Source organism: Tamandua tetradactyla, chromosome 3 (genome assembly GCF_023851605.1).
Source record: "Tamandua tetradactyla isolate mTamTet1 chromosome 3, mTamTet1.pri, whole genome shotgun sequence".
NCBI classification, from domain to species: Eukaryota; Metazoa; Chordata; class Mammalia; order Pilosa; family Myrmecophagidae; genus Tamandua; species Tamandua tetradactyla.
The window spans coordinates 181,685,897-181,704,301 of record NC_135329.1 but is presented as its reverse complement, the minus strand read 5'-3'; the positions used below and the strand labels follow the sequence as shown (position 1 = coordinate 181,704,301).

At 33.7% G+C, this 18,405-nt stretch overlaps 1 protein-coding gene across 17 annotated transcripts in view; it reads right to left on the bottom strand.

Annotated features, from left to right (window-relative positions):
- Positions 1-18,405, bottom strand: part of ZDBF2 (zinc finger DBF-type containing 2) — a 107,552-nt gene that overhangs the window by 44,579 nt on the left and 44,568 nt on the right. For 13 of the 17 annotated variants that reach the window (XM_077154845.1, XM_077154840.1, XM_077154839.1 and 10 more), the window contains 2 exons: positions 17,247-17,374; positions 1,608-11,360 (listed from right to left, as the gene is read on the bottom strand). In XM_077154845.1, the coding sequence (XP_077010960.1) occupies positions 4,208-11,360; positions 17,247-17,374 (7,281 nt within the window). In that variant the 3' untranslated portion in view covers positions 1,608-4,207. Of the gene's footprint in view, positions 1-1,466; positions 1,503-1,607; positions 11,361-17,246; positions 17,375-18,405 lie in introns of those variants that run through there. The other 4 variants (XR_013173014.1, XR_013173013.1, XM_077154846.1 and 1 more) reach the window with 2 other exon arrangements.

The window sequence follows — 18,405 nt, the reverse complement described above, 5'->3', positions numbered from 1 at the left end:
AATCTCATGAGTAAAATGTTGAGCAAGAGAAGCCACATTCAAAAATACTATCATTATTATAAGTCCATTTAAATATACTTCAAAAACAGTAAATGTAATCAATGATAGAAAATAGAATAGTGATTTATCTTTGGTGGGTGCAGAAAATCAGTAAAGTGACAAGGGGTGCTTCTGTGGTGCCTCGTGTATTTCTTGATTTGGGTTGTGTTCTAGTTTGCTAGCTACAGAATGCAATATACCAGAAACGGAATGGCTTTTAAAAGGGGAATTTAATAAGTTGCTACTTTACAGTTCTAAGGCTGAGAAAATGTCCCAATTAAACAAGTATATAGAAATGTCCAATCAAAGGCATCTAGGGAAAGATACCCTTGGTTCAAGAAGACCAATGAAGTTCAGGGTTTCTCTCTCAAGTGGAAGGGCGCATGGTGAACACAGTCAGGGCTTCTCTCTTAGTTGGAAGGGCATGTGGCAAACATGGTGTCATCTGCTAGCTTTCTCTCCTGGCTTCTGATTTCATGAAGCTCCCCAGGAGGCATTTTTCTCCATCTCCAAAGGTTGCTGGCTGGTGGACTCTCTGCTTAGTGGTGCTGCAGCATTCTCTGCTCTCTCTGAATCTCTTATTCTCCAAAATGTTTCCTCTTTTATAGGACTCCAATAAACCAATCAAGACCCACCCAAATGGGTGGAGACATGTCATCACCTAATCCAGTTTAACAACCACTCTTGACTAAATCACATCATCCAGGGAGATGATCTGATTATAGTTTCAAACATACAGTATTGAATAGGGATTATTCTACCTTTATGAAATGGGATTTTGATTAAAACATGGCTTTTCTAGGGGGCATACATCTTTTAAACCAGCATCATCAAGCTGTATACCTTTGATTTGTATACTTCTCTATACACAATTATACAAATAACATAATATTTCAATTAAAATTTTGACTGAGAAAAATAATGTTCACCACAGCTGATACCACCCCCACTACTTCTTAGCTCTATGGCACATGTGGGTTAGGAGAATTGGCAACTAGAATATGATTCTCAGATTCTGGTTACTTTAAGCAGTCTATTGTGAAAGGATTGAGAACAAAGGCATTGAATATGAGATTTTACAAAACACAGAGAGAAGAATGCCAAAAAATGGTCAGTAAAGGGACTAAGAGGAAGCATATAGCTTTCAAGTATGGGGAAAGAGCACTAAAAAAAGCTGATATCCTGTTTGGTTTTGAGCCCTTGGTAACCAAGGATGAAGGAGAAAAAGCTAGACTCAAGCCTAACAGCTCTTATCATTTTTGTTAACAGGAGACCAGGGTTCTGTTCCCAGCCAGTTGGAACATACTGGCTCCAACATTTACTTGGCTCCATGACTTGGAGAAGATTATTTAACTGCTTTATGACTCAATTTTCTATCTGATAACTATAGAGTGGTGTGACGGTGGCTCAGCAGGCAGAGTTCTCACCTGCCATGTCGGAGACCCAGGTTCAATTCCGGGTGCCTGCCCACATAAAAAAAAAAAAGAAAAGAAAAAGAAATAGTGACAATATGAATGAATATCAAAAATGTTATGCTAAATGAAAAAAGCCAGACACAAAAGACCATATACTGCATGATTCCATTTTTATTAATATCAAAAAAAGGCAAGCCCACATAAAGACAAAATAGAGTAGTGGTGGCCTGGGGACAGGGGAAGAAACAGGGATCAACTTTAAAGAGTCATGAAGAATCTTACTGGAGGAATTGAAAATGTTCAAATTCTGGACTGTGGTGACAGCTGCACAACTTCATAAGTTAACTAAAAATCACTGAACTGTATGCATAAAACAGGTGGATTTTATGATATGAAAATAAAACTATCTATAAACTTCAGCAAGTCTGTATCTTTACAATAAAATGAGAAGGATGGACCAGGTAACATAAGATCCCTCTAAGTTGTAAAATTCTCAATTCAAAATTTTAGAACAGTAGAGGCAGGCAGAATAGAACAGTAGCTGAAAGAACAGAATATGCAATCACAGCAGTGCATGAGTTAAGCATACTGACTTCAACATTTACTTGGCTCCATGACTTTGAGAAGATTATTTAATTGCTTTATGACTCAATTTTCTATCTGATATGTAGTGATAATTATAGTACCTAACTCACAGGGCTCTTTGAAGATTGAAAGAAATAGTACAGGTCCAAAGCTCATAACAATGTCTAGCACTTGATAACTGTTCAGCATGTGCACACACCTGTACACAAATATATGACCAGCTTAAAAATTTGGAAAATAAAATGCATGTAAAAAACAACATGCATGCAATATATTATAAACAGAGAAAAATAAGTCTATAGTTATTTAAAGATTCAGCAAATTCTAGACCTACTCCTCTAGCAAAACAAAAAGCTTGCAATATTTTGGGGTAACCTTTTAAATACACATATATAATAAAAAGAACAAAGGGAAGCCTGACTATATATCTTGAATTTTCCTAATATTTGGGGTCCAAATAAAGTATATGGAAATGTTGAGATTTTTCCTCAATCTCCCCCCACCCCATTCCCTCCTATCTTCTTTTGATATATAATTCCTTAATTACATGATTCTTCCCTATTTTCTATTTATAAAATTCTTTATTGAAAGTGGATTTCCAGCTTACATTTTTACTACAGTAATTATTTAATTATAATGGGCAGGATGTTGTTTATCCTATCAATATAATCCTGGGCCAAAAAAACACTGAAGTCAATATTATTAGGGCTAAAGGCACTGCCTCACTGGCATACATAGTACATTCTTCAACGTTTTCTGGTCTTTTATAACATACATTATGGCCCTAGAGGCAACAAAGATCTCTATTCCCAAGAGGTGACAAGTAGTGATATAGAGACTGCCTTCCGAACACTTCACTGTTCATTTAACCCTTTCACTAAGGTATACAATGTGAAAACTTGCTATTCCACCACTCCACCACACTAAGAAATAGTTATTTAATCTTAATCCTTTCAAATAACTGCTCCATTAAATATAAGCTGTATTTCCTTGGCTAAACTATTTTCTCACCACCAACATTTATATTCTTTTATTTCTTATTTATTTCCATTATTCTCTGATTCTTTAAGTTTTCCCAGAAAAGTTTCTAACATGAGGAAAAAATAAAGACATTTAAATATACAATAAATTTTTATCTCGATAATCTTCAAAAACAAGTTTAGCCTTTAAATATTATTATAAAAAAATAACATTAGTCTTCACATTAGTTTAACTTGAAAATATACCATTATTTAAACATCTAAATATATCTCCTCTTTACAAAAAAAAAGTATCACTCAGAGCCTAGTTACATAAATAATTTAAATGCACAACAGCAAAATACCCTTAGCACAATATGGTCCATACTATACAACTTAGAGCAATTATAATTAAAATCTCTGCAAGATCCTGAATAAGAAAACATTTAATAAATATAAATTATGGTTGTAACTTATTTTTCACAATTAAGAGAATTTAATGTATTTTTGAATATATGAAAACATTCCATTATTTTACCTAATCTGCAAAGTAAACCAAAGTATACTTAGTCACAGGGGCACATCTTGTATCCTACCAAATTCTGAAAGTAACTAATTTCAGATTTAATTTAAACTATAATTTTTACAATTTCAAGTTCTCAAACTTTCCTAAAATAATACTGATTACAAAAAAATCAGAAAACATTTCCAAACTGTTACACAAAATAATTAGTGCTGCATTTTACTTTATATTTTCAATAATATTACTGTAATAATAGTTCAACAACACACACAGAGTATAGGTAATATGCATTTATTCCAAAGAATTAAAGAAAAGGTAATATTTAGTAAGTTTGCTATATTTATTCTTGCAGTTTTATAGCCTGCTGGCAAGAGAGACACAATAATAAAAATAAGCAATGTGACTTGAGGAACAAAATTTTATATACTGTGCTAAATTACATTATGATATAAATTAAGATGAAGCTCTTCTGCAGAAAATGCTGGGCAGAGAATGTTTTTGAGTCTAAAAGAATAGGAACCTAAGCACTAATTTCAAGTGAATAGAAAAGTTTTAAAAAATAATATCTATAGCAAAATAGTACAAGGTTAGTTTTCACCGCAAAGTTGGGAAAGCTTTGTACATTAAGTATCAAATATATATCAGTTGAAGAACTGAATCTTAAACTAGCCTTAACACAAATATTTCTAGTTTACCTTATTACCTCTCAATCTTTCTGAGAGTCGAGTCCTCATTCTATCAGATTGTGGTATCTGTGAAGATAAACTCCTCAGATTATATATTTTAACAGGTCTAGAAGGTTGTTTGGGGGTGTAAAGGTGATTTTTATTACCATTCGTCTGCCTTCCTGCAATGCTGGAAGAATCCTGCACGGGTTGCTTTGGAGCAGAACTGGCTCTCTCTAACTGCTCTTCAGTACCAGTGGATGAAACTGAAGTACCAACTGATGGAACCGAGTTTAAAAGCATTTTGGCTGGTCTCTTCACCTTCTTTAGCCTACTAACATCAGTTTTTTTCTTCTTAAGATGTATTCCAATAAAAGCGCTCCTGGATTGATATCTGTGACGCAAAAAAACAGAGTATTTTGAAATATACTTTCTAATTACATCACTTGGTTTGGTCCTGATCCAAACAGACTGTTTTTCTGAAGCTACTAGGGATTTTTGTTGGAGAATAATAGGTCTATATACCTTTTTGGGAAAACATGGCTTATTACTAATTGTCATCATCCTTCCTTCCATTTTCTCTTTACTTTTACTTTCTAAAGACTCATTTCTAACTGATTTGGGACAGATTTTGGAAACATCATGACTTAAAAGAGTTAACTGAAAACTACTTTCCTTTGGAATCTCACTAGAATTCAAAACTTCTGACTTTTCCAGGAAAACAGATCCACTGGCCCCCTGATGTGACCTTAACCCATATCTTACTGTCATAAGAGGTGCTGAAGCAGAGCTTTGTATGTGAGTATCATTACCTTGTGCACTGGAGTTTAGGTTGCTCCTAATGAAATGAATTTTGACCCAGTTAGGGCTGTCAGACTCTGGTACTATTGTGTTCAGATGAGAATTAATTACAATTTCATTAGCCAATGGATACTTAAAGGTATCCCACTTATATCTGTATTGTATATTATTCCAACTATCTGTGTCACTATGGCATCTCATTTTACAGACGCTGAGGAATTCACCTTCCTTCTGTTTAATACTTGGAGAAGAAAGAACATAGACTAAGGCACTGGGCTGCAGAGGTTTCAAAACCTTAACACATGACTCAGGAAATTCAACCATTCCAATTTTTATTTTCTTTTTTGTTATTTGGTCATTCTGTAAAAGTAAACACTTCCTTTTTGGTGAGTCTTCATCTTTTCTAATCATTCTTCTTTTCATCACTGGATAACTCATGAAATTGGTTTGTGTTCCATGGTTGAGTTTTATGGTCTGGCATCGAGATGCCATGCACCAATTTTGCTTATAAGGCCTCTTTGCTGGAGAATGATGGCAAGGTTTATCTAAGGTCATTGAAAGGTCATCAATATCCGAAACTCCATGTGTAATATCACAATCTGACACCACTTGAACTGATGCAGTGTCCTGATTAAGATCAGTCCAGGTAATCTTTTTTCCTTCATTCAAAAATTTTTTTTCAGTTTGCCTATTCCCACAGTCATCAGGAAAGTAACAATGGAAATGATCTGGTTTGGATTCTTTCACAAGAGCATTCATTTTTATGTCATCTTTTCTCATTATTTGAGACCATGTTTTCCTCACACATGAAGAAGGGATGTGAGGCAAGTATTCAAGAACTGGTTCATCAGGATCACGTTCTATGACCCCCGTTGATTTTTCCAGGTTCCTTACCAAATTAACGATGGGAAAAGAGCTTGAATGGGAATCAGGGTTCTTATCTTTCAGGTCAAAAGACTTCTTGAATAGGTCCATTTCACAAACAGCTTCTTGAGGCTCAGACTGAAGAGAGGTGTCACACTGAAAATTCATCTCAGAATAACAAGGTTCACAGTTCATACTTTGTGGATCTGTATGTTTTAACTTTGAAAGGTTTTCTTTATCAGGCATTTGATGGATTACTGACTCATGAGATGCATAACAGTCTACTGCAGAAGAACTAGATTCACAGTGCTTATTTTTAAGGTTAGAATCTTTCAGGTCCTTCTGAAGGTTGACTTCTTTGTTGGCTTTTTGCAATTGGTCAGTCACTGCCTGGGAAGAATCTTTCCAAGTAAAATTTCTTTTAGGACCACTAGATTCATAGTTCTTATCTTCTGGGTCAATGTATTTCTCCATTTTTTTGTCAGGACTTTGAGTTTGGTAAGCCATGGACTGTTGAGAGGAATCAACATTAAAATTTATTTCAGAACCATAAATATTACAGCTCGAATCTTCCAGAACAATATAGTCTTCTTTCTGGTTTACTACTTTGAAGATATCTTTGGATTGGTTTGTCACTGATCGTGGAGTAGCTTCACAAACATATCTTACTTCAGAACCATGAGAGTCACAGCTCTCATCTTCTAGATTAATATATTCTGCATTTATACAGCTTATTTCTTTGACAGTCATTTGAGGTTTGTCAGTCACTGATTGAAAATGGATATAAGAATCAGAAATTATTTCATAATCACTATCACTGGTCACCAGGTGCACAAGTATGACCTTTGGAAGATTTGTTTCTTTGACTGGTACTTGAGATGGGTTAACTATTTGAAGAGGGATATCAGAATCATAAATCATTTCAGGATCACTAGGTTCACTGATCTTTTCTTCCATATCAAGGTGTTCTTCCTTCTGAAGGTTTGCTTCTTTGGAAGCAACTTGAGGTTGGTCAACTTCTGATGGAAGATGAATACCAGAATCACAATTTATGTCAGAACCACTGGGTTTACAGCACTTACTTTCTAGGTCATTATGATCCTTCTTTAGAAAGTTTATTTTTTTTACAGCCACAGGTAAATGATCAGCCTCAAACTGAACAGGTATATCAGAATCATATATTACTTCAAAATCATCTTGTTTAAAGCTCTTATTTTCCAGATAAATGTGCTCTTCCTTCCAAAGACTTATTTCATTAACAGCTCTCTGAAGCTGGCCAGTTACTGACTGAAGTCGATCATCAGAATTAAAACTTATTTTAGGATCACCAGATTCACTGCTCTTATCTTCCAGATTGGAATGCTCCCCTTTCAAAATGTGTGGTTGTTCAACCTCTGACTGAAAAAGGACATCTGAAACATGAATTATTTTAGAATCGTTGTGCTCATAGCCCTTATCATTCAGACAAACATTTTCCTCTCTCAGAAAATTTATTTCTTGAATTGACTCTGGAATCTCATCAACCACAGATTGAACAGGTTCATTAGAATCAAAATTTAATTTTGAACTACTAGGTTTGACAATCTTATCTTCCAAGTTAACATGCTCCTTCCAAAGGCTGATCTCAGTAACTACTTCTTCAGTTTGGTCAGCCACTGATGGAAGGACATCATAATTATACATAATTTCACAACATCTAGAGTCATCCCTCTTATCTTCCAAGTCAACTTCTTCATCCTTCCAAAGGCTTTTTTTTTTAACAGTTTCTTTAAGTTGGTCAGTAACTGACTGAAGAGGGTCATCAGAATCAAAACTTGTTTCAGAACTACAAGACTGATTCTGCTTATCTTCTTCTAGTTCAAGATGCTCCTGCTCCAAAATAGTTATTTGAGGTTGATCAACTATTGACTGAACCAAAAAATCAGAATCCAAACTCATTTCAGAACCACTAAACTGGCTGTCTTTATCTTCCTGGTAAAGATGATCTTCCTTTTCAAGGTTTATTTCTTTAACAGTTACTTCAGGTTCATCAGCTGCAGACTGAAGAGAAAAATCAGAGTCACATATTAATTCAGAACCATTTGGTTCATTAATCCTATTTTCCAGGCCAATGTCCTTTTCCTTCCACAAGTCTATTTTTGTAACTGCCTCCTGAAATTGTTCAGCCAGTGACTGAAGAGGGTTATCAGATTCAAAACATATTTCAGAATCACTAGATTGACTGTTCTGATCTTCCAGATCAATATGCTTTTCTTTCAAAAGATCTAATTGAGGTTGGTCAGTGACTGAATGAAGAGGAAGAGCAATATCCAAACTTATTTCAAACCCCATAGCTTTAGTAACCTCATCTTCTGGGTAAAAAACATCCTTCTTCAAAAGAGCCACTTGAGTTTTTGCAGTCATTGACTGAAAACGGTCATCAAGATCCAAAACTGTTTTAGAACTACTACATGCATCACTGTTATCTTCTAGAATATGTTCTCCGTTCTGAATGTTTATTTCTTTATCAGTTATTTGAGATTCAGTCACTGAATGAGGGACATCAGAATCCAAATTTATTTCAGTACCACAAAGTTTGGCACTTTTACCTTCTAATTCAGCATGTTCTTTTCTTTGAAGGTGTAATTCTTTAACAATGATTCCAAGCTGATGAGTCACTGACTGAAGAGGGATATCAGAATGCAAACCTGTTTCAGAAATACCAAATTTATTACCCTTATTTTTTAAGTGTATCTGTTCTTCTTTCTGAAGTTGTGTATTTTTAACAGATTTGTCAAAATGCTCAGTCACTAAGTGAAGAGGGATATTAGATTTCAAACTGATTTCAGAAACACTAGGTCCATTACCCTTATTTTCTGAGTGTGCCTGTCTTTTCTGAGGCTGTATTTCTTTAATGGGAACTGTGGAATAGTCAGTCATTGAATGAAAAGTAATATAATCCATACTGAATTCAGAACCACTAAGCTCACTTCCCTTGTTTTCTAAGTTTTCTTGCTCCTCTTTTTGAAGATTTAGCTTTTTAACAACTATTTCAGGAGGATGAGTCACTGAATGAAAAAGGATATCAGAATTCAAACTTATTTCAGATCCACCGGGCTCATCATTCTTGTTTCCTAAGTGTACATGCTCTTCCTTCTGAATAGTCATTTCTTTAACAGCTACTTCAGACTGATCAGTTTCTGAATGAAAAGGTGAATCAGAATCAAAAGTTATTTCAGAAACACTAGATTGATTACTCTTATTTTCCAGATCAACATGTTCCTCCTTATAAAAAATCACTTGAGGCTGGTCAACCACTGATGGAAGAGAAATATCAGAATCAAAAGTTATGTCAGAACTATTAGATTCACAGCTCTCTTGTCCCAGGTTACTGTGCTCTTCTTTTATCTCTTCAATAGCCAGCTGAGACTTCTCAGCAACCGACAAAAGAGGGAGATCAGAATCAAAAGTCAACTCAGAACTGGAACATTCACAGCTGTTAATTTCCATGTCAACATTGAACTCCTTAGGATTTATTTCACCCAGAGCCCCTTGAGGTTGATCACTGGCTGACTGATGAAGTGAAGGATGAAAATCAAAACTTTGACCAGAAATGCTAGATTCTTCACTCTTATTCTCCAGATCAGTATCTAACTCCTGCAGATATACTTCTTTAGCTACTACTTGAGATTGATCAGCAGCTAATTGAGCAACAGTATGAAAATCCATTTCAGGACCATGAGATTCATGGTTTTTATTCAAAAGGTCAGCATTCTCTTTCAGCAGATTTGTTTCTTTAGCAGTCCTCTGGGGTTCATCAGTCACTTTCTGAAGGGATATATCACAATCAAGATGAGCATTAGCACCACTGGGTTTATGATTCTTATCTTTCAGGTCATCATGCCTATCTTTTAGGTTTCTTTTTTTGACAGGCAGTTGAGGATGGTCAACTACTGACTGAACAGAAACATCACAATCAACACTTGTCTCAGAACAACTTGATCCATAGCTCTTATCAACTAAGCCAATGTGAAACTTCTTCCAAGGTTTTATTTCTCCGACAGCCACTGGGAGTCGGTCAACCATTGTCTGGACTGAGAAAGCAGAATCAACACTTGTTTCAGAATTACTAGATTCAAAGTTCCTATCAACCAAGCCATTGTGCACTTCCTTGGGAAGCTTTACTTCTTTTACAGGCTGTTGAGAGTGGTCAATAATTGACTGAAGTGGGGGGTCATAATCAAAATTAATTTCAGAACTACTAGATTCATAGCTTTGGTCAACCAGGCTAATATGCATTACCTTCTGAAGGCTTAAATCTTTAGCGGTCACTTGAGATTGATTGGTAACCACCTGAAGAGAACTTTCACAAACAAAACTTATTTCACAAGATTTATTATTCTTATATTGCAGATCATCATATACTTCCTTTGAAAAGTTTATTTCTTTGGCAGTCACTTTAGACTGGTCAGTTAGTGACTGAAAAGAGGAACTGCAATCAAAACTCATTTCAGACTCTCCAGATTCATAGTTCTTATCTTCTTGGTCAATTCGCTCTTCCCTCCAAAGGTTTAAGTCCTGTACAATATCTTGGGGTTGATCAGACACCAAATGAAGAGAACTACAATCAAACTTCATTTCAGAACTCACTGAGCAATTCTGTTCCAAAAAGTTTGAATTGTTAAAAACCAAATGCTTTTCTTCTTGGGTACAATCTGTAGTAGAAAAGAACTTCTCATGGTACTTTGGAATGGTATCTTCAAAGATTCCTTTATTAGAAGACCTATCGGTTTTATTCCGGACTACTTCTGGGTTTACTGCTAATTTTGAAAGGGATTCAAATCTGAAAGGGCCCTCAGTATGGATAATTTCATGGGATTTAAAGCCAGTTGACACAATTTTATCCTGAGATTTTACATCTTTCTTTAAAACTAATTTACCTGAATTGCTACCTAGAGATTTCCTATATGATTCTTTAGCTTTAATACATGAAACTGAAGAAGTTTCTAAATGAGCTGATGACACAGTATTACTAGAGCCCTTGTCTATCTGGTCAAGATATCTGTTAATTTTGTTTGGATCACATTTACCAACTGAATTCAAATGGACTGCTGGTGATAACTTAGTAGTATTAATCATATCTGGTCTGTCATAACAACTTTCAGATAAACAATTAGTAGGAGCATTGGAAATCAGTGAGGGAGATATTAAGTTTTGCCCGTTATTTGCAGCTTGGCCAACTACTATATTCAATTCTTTCATACCATTCCCAATTTTATGACCATTCTCCAAGGGCTGCTGCTGTCTCTTCTCCAGTTTTTTAATAACTGATGGTCTAATTGAAATATTCTTCATATATTCCTGAGATTTTCTAGGTCTAGAACATAACTCTTCAGTAGGTTCAAAACCCTTGGTGGGTATCTCTTCTATGGATCCAGCAGTGTCCTCAGCCATTTCTTCAGGAATAAAATCATCACAAGGAGCCACTTCAGAGGGTAACATAGTATTCATAAGTCTTTCATTGTGTGATCTAAAAAAAGCAAAGGGAAATCCATAAAAATATTCTAATATCTAAAAAATTCTAATCCATATTTTAAATGAATAAACATAATTTCTTTTTATTCCAGGCCATCCTTAGGGGACAAATGATCAAGGCAATCTCATCAGGCTGTACATTCTATACACTTCGGGGAAGCAATCAAAGCAGAAGATGGAGGTAGCTCCACCTACTGCTACTTATTAAAGTACAAACGGTTCTTAAACATTAGAAAATGCAAATAAAGCAACATAGTTTTCATTTACCAAAGTGGTAAATTACAGAAAGTTGGCCCAAGTTATTTAACTTCTCTATGCCTCAGTTTTCCACCTCTGAAAAAAAGGTAGAAATTATAGTATTTTCCCTGAAGAGACTGTTTTGAGGAGTAAATTTGCTATATGTAAAGGGCTTTATAAAAACAAGCCTACTACCTAGTAAGAACTCACAAATGATAGCTATTATTTTGGCAAGGGTTTAAGGATACAGGCAATTTAATACATTGCTGGTAGGAGTGTAAATTAGTTTAACTTCTAGGAAGAGCAATTTGGCAATACATCTTAAAATTTAAAATGTATATATACTCTCTTTTATGGATTAAGTTGTGCTCCCCCAAAAGATATATTGAACTCTTAACCCTCAGCATCTGTGAATGTGACCTTATTTGGAAAGAGGGTCTTTGCAGATGTAATTAGTTAAGATATGGTCATACTGGATTCCAGTGGGCCCAAAATCCAGTATAGCTGTTGCTCTTATAAGAAAAGGGAAACTGGATACAGACACACACACACACACAAAGCGGGAAAATGACTGTAACCTTGAGGCAGAGATGGAAGTTATGCTACAACAAGCCAAGGAATACCTGGGTCTATCAGAAACTGGAAGAGGCAAGGAAGGATCCTCCTTTAGAGATTTTGGAGAAAGCATAACCCTGCCAGCACCTTGATTTTGGACTTCTACCCTCCAGAATGGAGAGAGAATAAATTTCTGTTGTCTGAAGTCATTCAGTTTATGGTACTTTGTGATGGTAGCCTTATGAAATGAATACACCTTCTGACCTTGTAATTTTGCTTTTAGTTTCCTCATATGTTTAATGAGTAATATACATGAACATTCACTGCTACTTTCTTTTTGTAATAGTTTAAGGACTGAAATCAACTGATTATGTAACACAGAAAGGGAAAGACCATACATTCAGAATACCTATAGAAGGACACATTAAAAAACTGGTCATACTGGTTGCCTACATAAAGGTGACCGGGGTAGTTGGGGGCAGGACTATGAAGACTTATCCTTGAAGGTGTCCTTTGAATTATGTCTTTGTGTATATATTTGTCATTCAAACTTTTAATTTATTTTCTAAAATATCTAAAACTTTGATATCTAAACTCAGCCTATTAATCTCCTCTACCAGCCTGACAATATGCTTGACCTCAAGCACTTAAGCAATTCCTCTTTCAAAAAATGATGATATCAACGTGTCCTGAATTCTTAATTAAAGGGGGGCAAAATTTCAGTTATACAACAACCATCTACTAAGGAGTTACTATATGATAGGTACTGAGGCCTCTAGAGTCCTACCATGCTGAGGCAAGTTTAAAGAATGATATCATTAACATCTCACATTAGAATAGTATATTTGTTAGAATTAGTAAATCAACATTGATACATTATTATTAACTAAAGGCCACAGTTTATTCAGATTTCCTTAATTTTTACTCAGTCTTTTTCTATTCCTGAATTCCATCTAGGATACCACATTAAATCGTACAAAATAGGGAAAATGGGTATATGAGAACTCTGTACTATCTTCTCAATTTTTCTGTAAATCTAAACCTGTCGTAAAAAGTAAAGTCTCTTTTGTGTCGGACCCAAGCAATGTCTTTTTATTAATTGTCATAAATATCACAGCTTCTTTCTTTTCCATCTAAATGTATCAGCTTAATAAACATTAACTTAAAATTTGGAAAAGAAAGAAAGCTAACCTTCATATTAAAATATAATATCATGACGGGGGTTCCCTAATTTTTCAGACTTTTGAACGCTAATCAATAAAATTTTGGTGCACTATTTTTCCCTAGTTTGTTTGAGACCCAGATTATCTACATTTGCCTTAAAAGAATATCACATTCTCAAATATAACTAATACATAACATTTGGCTAAGAAAAGAAAGGAAAAAAGAAAAGGAAGAAAAGAAAACAAAGGAAAGCAAAATTATTAAATCAAACAAGTTGGCAAAACCCCAAAAAAGGTTAGGAATCACTATTTAGATGCTTTGATTTGCATCAATATTTGTAAGTGTAGGTATTTATGATTAGCAACTAAACCACATTCCATATTCACATCCCATATTTTTATTTAACTTTACCAAAAAAAAAAAATACCCCCCAAAAATCTAACAATTAAAGGTTTAAAACCACTCTTTCATAAAACTCTTGGGTTAAAAAGGAAATTTTAAAAAACTGTCCATAAATAAATAAAATAAAACAACTATATGGCAAAATTTATAAGATATGGCCAAAATAGAAACTTCATATATTTAAATAGATCCATTATAAGAATTAGTAAACATAAACTAACTGAATGAGTCCCCAATTCAAGAAGACAGAAAAATTACAAACAAATCCCTCCCTAAGAGGAGAAAAAATAAATTACTAAAGAGAAAAGAAAACCAATGAGTAAGAAACAAAAAGCATACTGAAATGCAGAGGGGCCAGTGTTTCCAGAACATTAGTTAACTAGTTCCATCCCCCTATTCCATATTATCAATCAACATGAAAAAGTTAGAATGGCTATAGCCCAAATACCCCCAAGGAGTAAGAGAAAGATCAGAAGTGATGGTGGAGTTATACAAAGAAGGTCAGGTTTAACAAATGAGTATGAGTGCTGATTCAGTATATTAATATTTCTTTTAGTCTCTAGAATCTTAGAGCAGCTAGAAATAAAAGCCTAAAATTGTGGAATTGTAACCCATACTAAACTCTGAAATCTGTTCTACAACTAATCGATACAATGTACTTTGAAATTTATGTCTTTTTTGCATACACTTTTTTTTCACAAAAAAGAAAAAAAAGAGAAGGAAGAGTATAACAGAGAAGATAGGATTTAACAAATGAATATGACTGCTGAATTAATATATTGATATTTCTTTTGGTCTCCAGTGTCTTGGAGCAGTTAGAAGCAAAAATGAAAAATTGGGGAGCTGTAACCAACACCAAACTTTAAAATCTGTAGTGTAACTACTTGTTAAAATGTACTTGGAAATTTATTGCTTTTTTGTATATATGTTATTTTTCACAATTAAAAAAAAAGTTTAAAAAAAGGGAAAACTATTCTTGGAGAAGACCAAAATAAAAGAGAAATCTATAATATCAAGAAGAAATAAGAAGGAAGAAATAAAAAAAATATATAAACCCCACAATTTAGAAAACATATAAATAGAATTAAATAATGTGGTATTTACATGGGATTAAAAAACTCAAGGGGACAGAATGGTATCAAAATCATATATTAGGCAAGGCCATAGTGGCTCAGTGGCAGAGTTCTTGGCTGCCATGCCGGAGACCGGGTCAAATTCCCAGTGCCTGCCCATGCGAAAAAAAAAAATCACACACACACACACACACACACACACACGCATACATACACAGACATATACAAATATAGAAATTTATTTTATACTATAGGTTAAATTTTATATCAGTGGGGATAGTTAAGTATCTATTTATAAAAAATTAAGTAGAAATCTTGCCTCATACCAATATAAAAACAAATTCAAGGAAGATTAAAAATATTTAAAAGAAGAAACAAACAAGGACATGAAGAAAAGGACATGAAAGAATTCAAAAGGGAAAATTCCCCTTACATCTGATTATAATAAAAATATTTAATTTCTGTATGGTAAAAGATGTCATCATACACAGATGAGAAGCATGACAGATTCTGAGAAAATACTTACATCATATTTAAAACACAAAGGATTATTATCTATATTTGATGATTGCTTACAAATTCAAAACATACAAATAACAGAAAAATGGGAAAAGTATACAGCCTATAAATTGCAAAAAGAGGTTCCACTTTACTTATAAATGATGGCTAACTAAGAAATACCCTTTTTTTGCATATTATATTGGGGGTGGGGGGAAATGGATTGGTAATTCCAGTGTTGGTAAGGGTGACAGAAAATGTGTACTCTCATATACTATTGGTGTGAGTGTAAATTTGTACAGCCTTTTAGGAAGTGTCTGTCAAGGATTTAAAATGCCCATATACAATTTGAACAAAATAAATAATCACACTAATAGATATAACCCAAAGAATAAAAGAAAATTCATAAGTCTACAGTGATATAAATAAATAATTGAACAGGTATCTAAATTTGGCATTCCCAAATTTAGGGATATCCTACAAAATAACTAGCTAGTACTCCATAAAAGTATCAAGGTCTTGAAAGCAAAGAAAGACTTTGCTAAATACCATGTGCAAGCCTGCACTGAATCCCGGTTCAAAAAAAGGACAGTAATGGGAAAACTGACAAAATTTGAATAAATTCTACAGATTAGCTAATATTATGGTATCAGTGTAATTTCCTGATTTTGATCATTGTACCGTGGTTATGTTAGATTTAAGATTTAGAGAAACCAGGTGAAGATTATACAAGAATTCTTTTACCATTTCTGCAACTTTTTGTGTCTGAAATTATTCAAAAGTGAAAAGTTAAAAAGTAAAAAAATAAATTTACAGTTCATAAACTTTGACCTAAAAGTTCAAATTCTAGGTAATCTATACCATAGACACAGTTGCATGTACAAATATATTTGCTAAAGCACTGCTTATACAAGCAAGAAATTGGAAATTCATTCTGATCCAAAATAAGCTAATTCAATCTTTTCATCAGCTAAGAAATAACAACTTTCTCTTTTTTTTTTTTTCCCCTCCATTAAACTTTTCACCATTTGCTAGATTCTGCATCAGTGACTTGCAAAGCACAGAAATTTATCTCTTTTTCTACTCCTGGTGCTCATTTCAGCTAATTCTGCACAGATGTGCTAATGATCTGTTTGCCTTCTTTTATATAGCTGTAGCTGCAAACTCCCTACAGCATTTAATCTATTAATGTTTCCTTTAACATGGGACCTTAACCCTTAAACATAATCAAAATATTTATTTTTATTAAAACAACCAGAACAAATTGATATGAGAAAGTTATCAAGATACTGAAAGATTATAAAAAGAGCCATTCTACTTGATAGTATTTCTGTTCAGAGTGTGCTAATAGTTTCATTAATGTAAAACTGACTTAATTTTTACTCTGGCCATCTTACTCTGCTATTGTGACCAGCTTTCCTGTTACTAATCTTTTAAATTATTTTTGTTCCCCCCTTATTCCTCTGCTTAATCCTATGACATAAAAGATCTTAATGACATGTAATTATTTATTGACCAAAGGCTTTTATTTAGGGAAAATTATAGTATAGGCCACATCTTTTGTAGTGAAATTTCTTATTTATGCTAAAAGTTTTAAAAATTGCAACGGGAAATTACTAGATAAAATTTCATGTTAATCATATTTCTTGATGCAAAGATTCACTTTAAGAAGTATTAGAACATTAACAAAAATAGCCACAGTAATATATACCTATGAACTAATATTATTCCACTCAGCTACTTTACCTGCTTTCTTTTTTTTTTTTTAAAGGAAAGACAGAGAGAAGGAAGGAAGGAAGGAAGAAAGGGAAACATTTTTAAACATTTTCTTGTTTTATTGTATTCTGTTTCTCCGTTTTTGTTACATGGGCTGGGGCCGGGAATCGAACCGAGGTCCTCCGGCATAGCAGGCAAGCACTTTGCCCGCTGAGCCACCGCGGCCCGCCCTTTACCTGCTTTCTTGATACTGATATGGGTGGTGCCGAAGTACATCCTCTAAGAAACGCTCCATCAAACTACTGGTACGCATCTGATGTCTCCTCTGTGTGGCCAAGTTTCTGTGTTGGGCACTAAAAATATGCTATAAAGAAAAAAGAAATTTAATATTTTTAAATGGGTAGTACTCACTAATAGTAAGGGTTTCTTACAAATGTATTCATTTCATGTATTTCTGCTAGAAGTACAAATTGATACTACCTTCTAAAAAATAACTGTGAAATATGCATCTGAAAGCCATACAAACAGCTTTTCTTTAGACACAGTAATTTCATTTCTCTAAATCTATCCCAAGAAAATTATCTTAGAAGTGGATTTTTTAGGCAAAAAAAAGGTGCTTATCATAGTATGATAACAAAACCGTGAAAACCACCTGTCTAATCAGTAAAATCCTTAAATTATAATATGCCCTAAGATTTAATACTATGCTAGTACCTGAAATGAGACAAAGGATTTTTAATAACACAGAGAAATGTGATACATTAAGAGAAAAACAGGGGATGCAAAAATCACATGTACAATTTTATCTCAAACTATACTTCAAAATGTATAGACAAATAAATGGAAGACAATATTCCAAAATCACTAAAGCACTTATATTTGAGTGCTTTAATGTTCTTTAATTTAAAGAACATTAAATTAATATATTTTAATTATATAAATTATAGAATTATTATATTATATATGATATATTATTTATATAAATATATATTTTATATATATTTATAAAATATATACACAATTATATATTTTATTATACATATAAATTCATATATTCATTATATAAATACATAAATTCATATATTTTTCAATGAGCAAATATTTTTACAGTTAAAAGTGAAAACAAGGTTAGAATGCTATGTTAAAAGAGGTCAAAGATTATTCACAAAAAGGCCATCATTTTCCTCCAGATTAAAAATCTTGCCTTAAAATGTCCTCATATAGACTGTGGTAGTGAATGCATAACTATGTGATTATAATGGGAACCACCCGTATGGTGTGTGAATAAAACTATTTAAAAATAAACAGAAAGATAGAAATGCTGGAGAAAATGTGGAGAGAGGGAAAATGTTTGTATGGAAGTAGAATGGTGCAGCCCCTCTGGACGACAGTGGG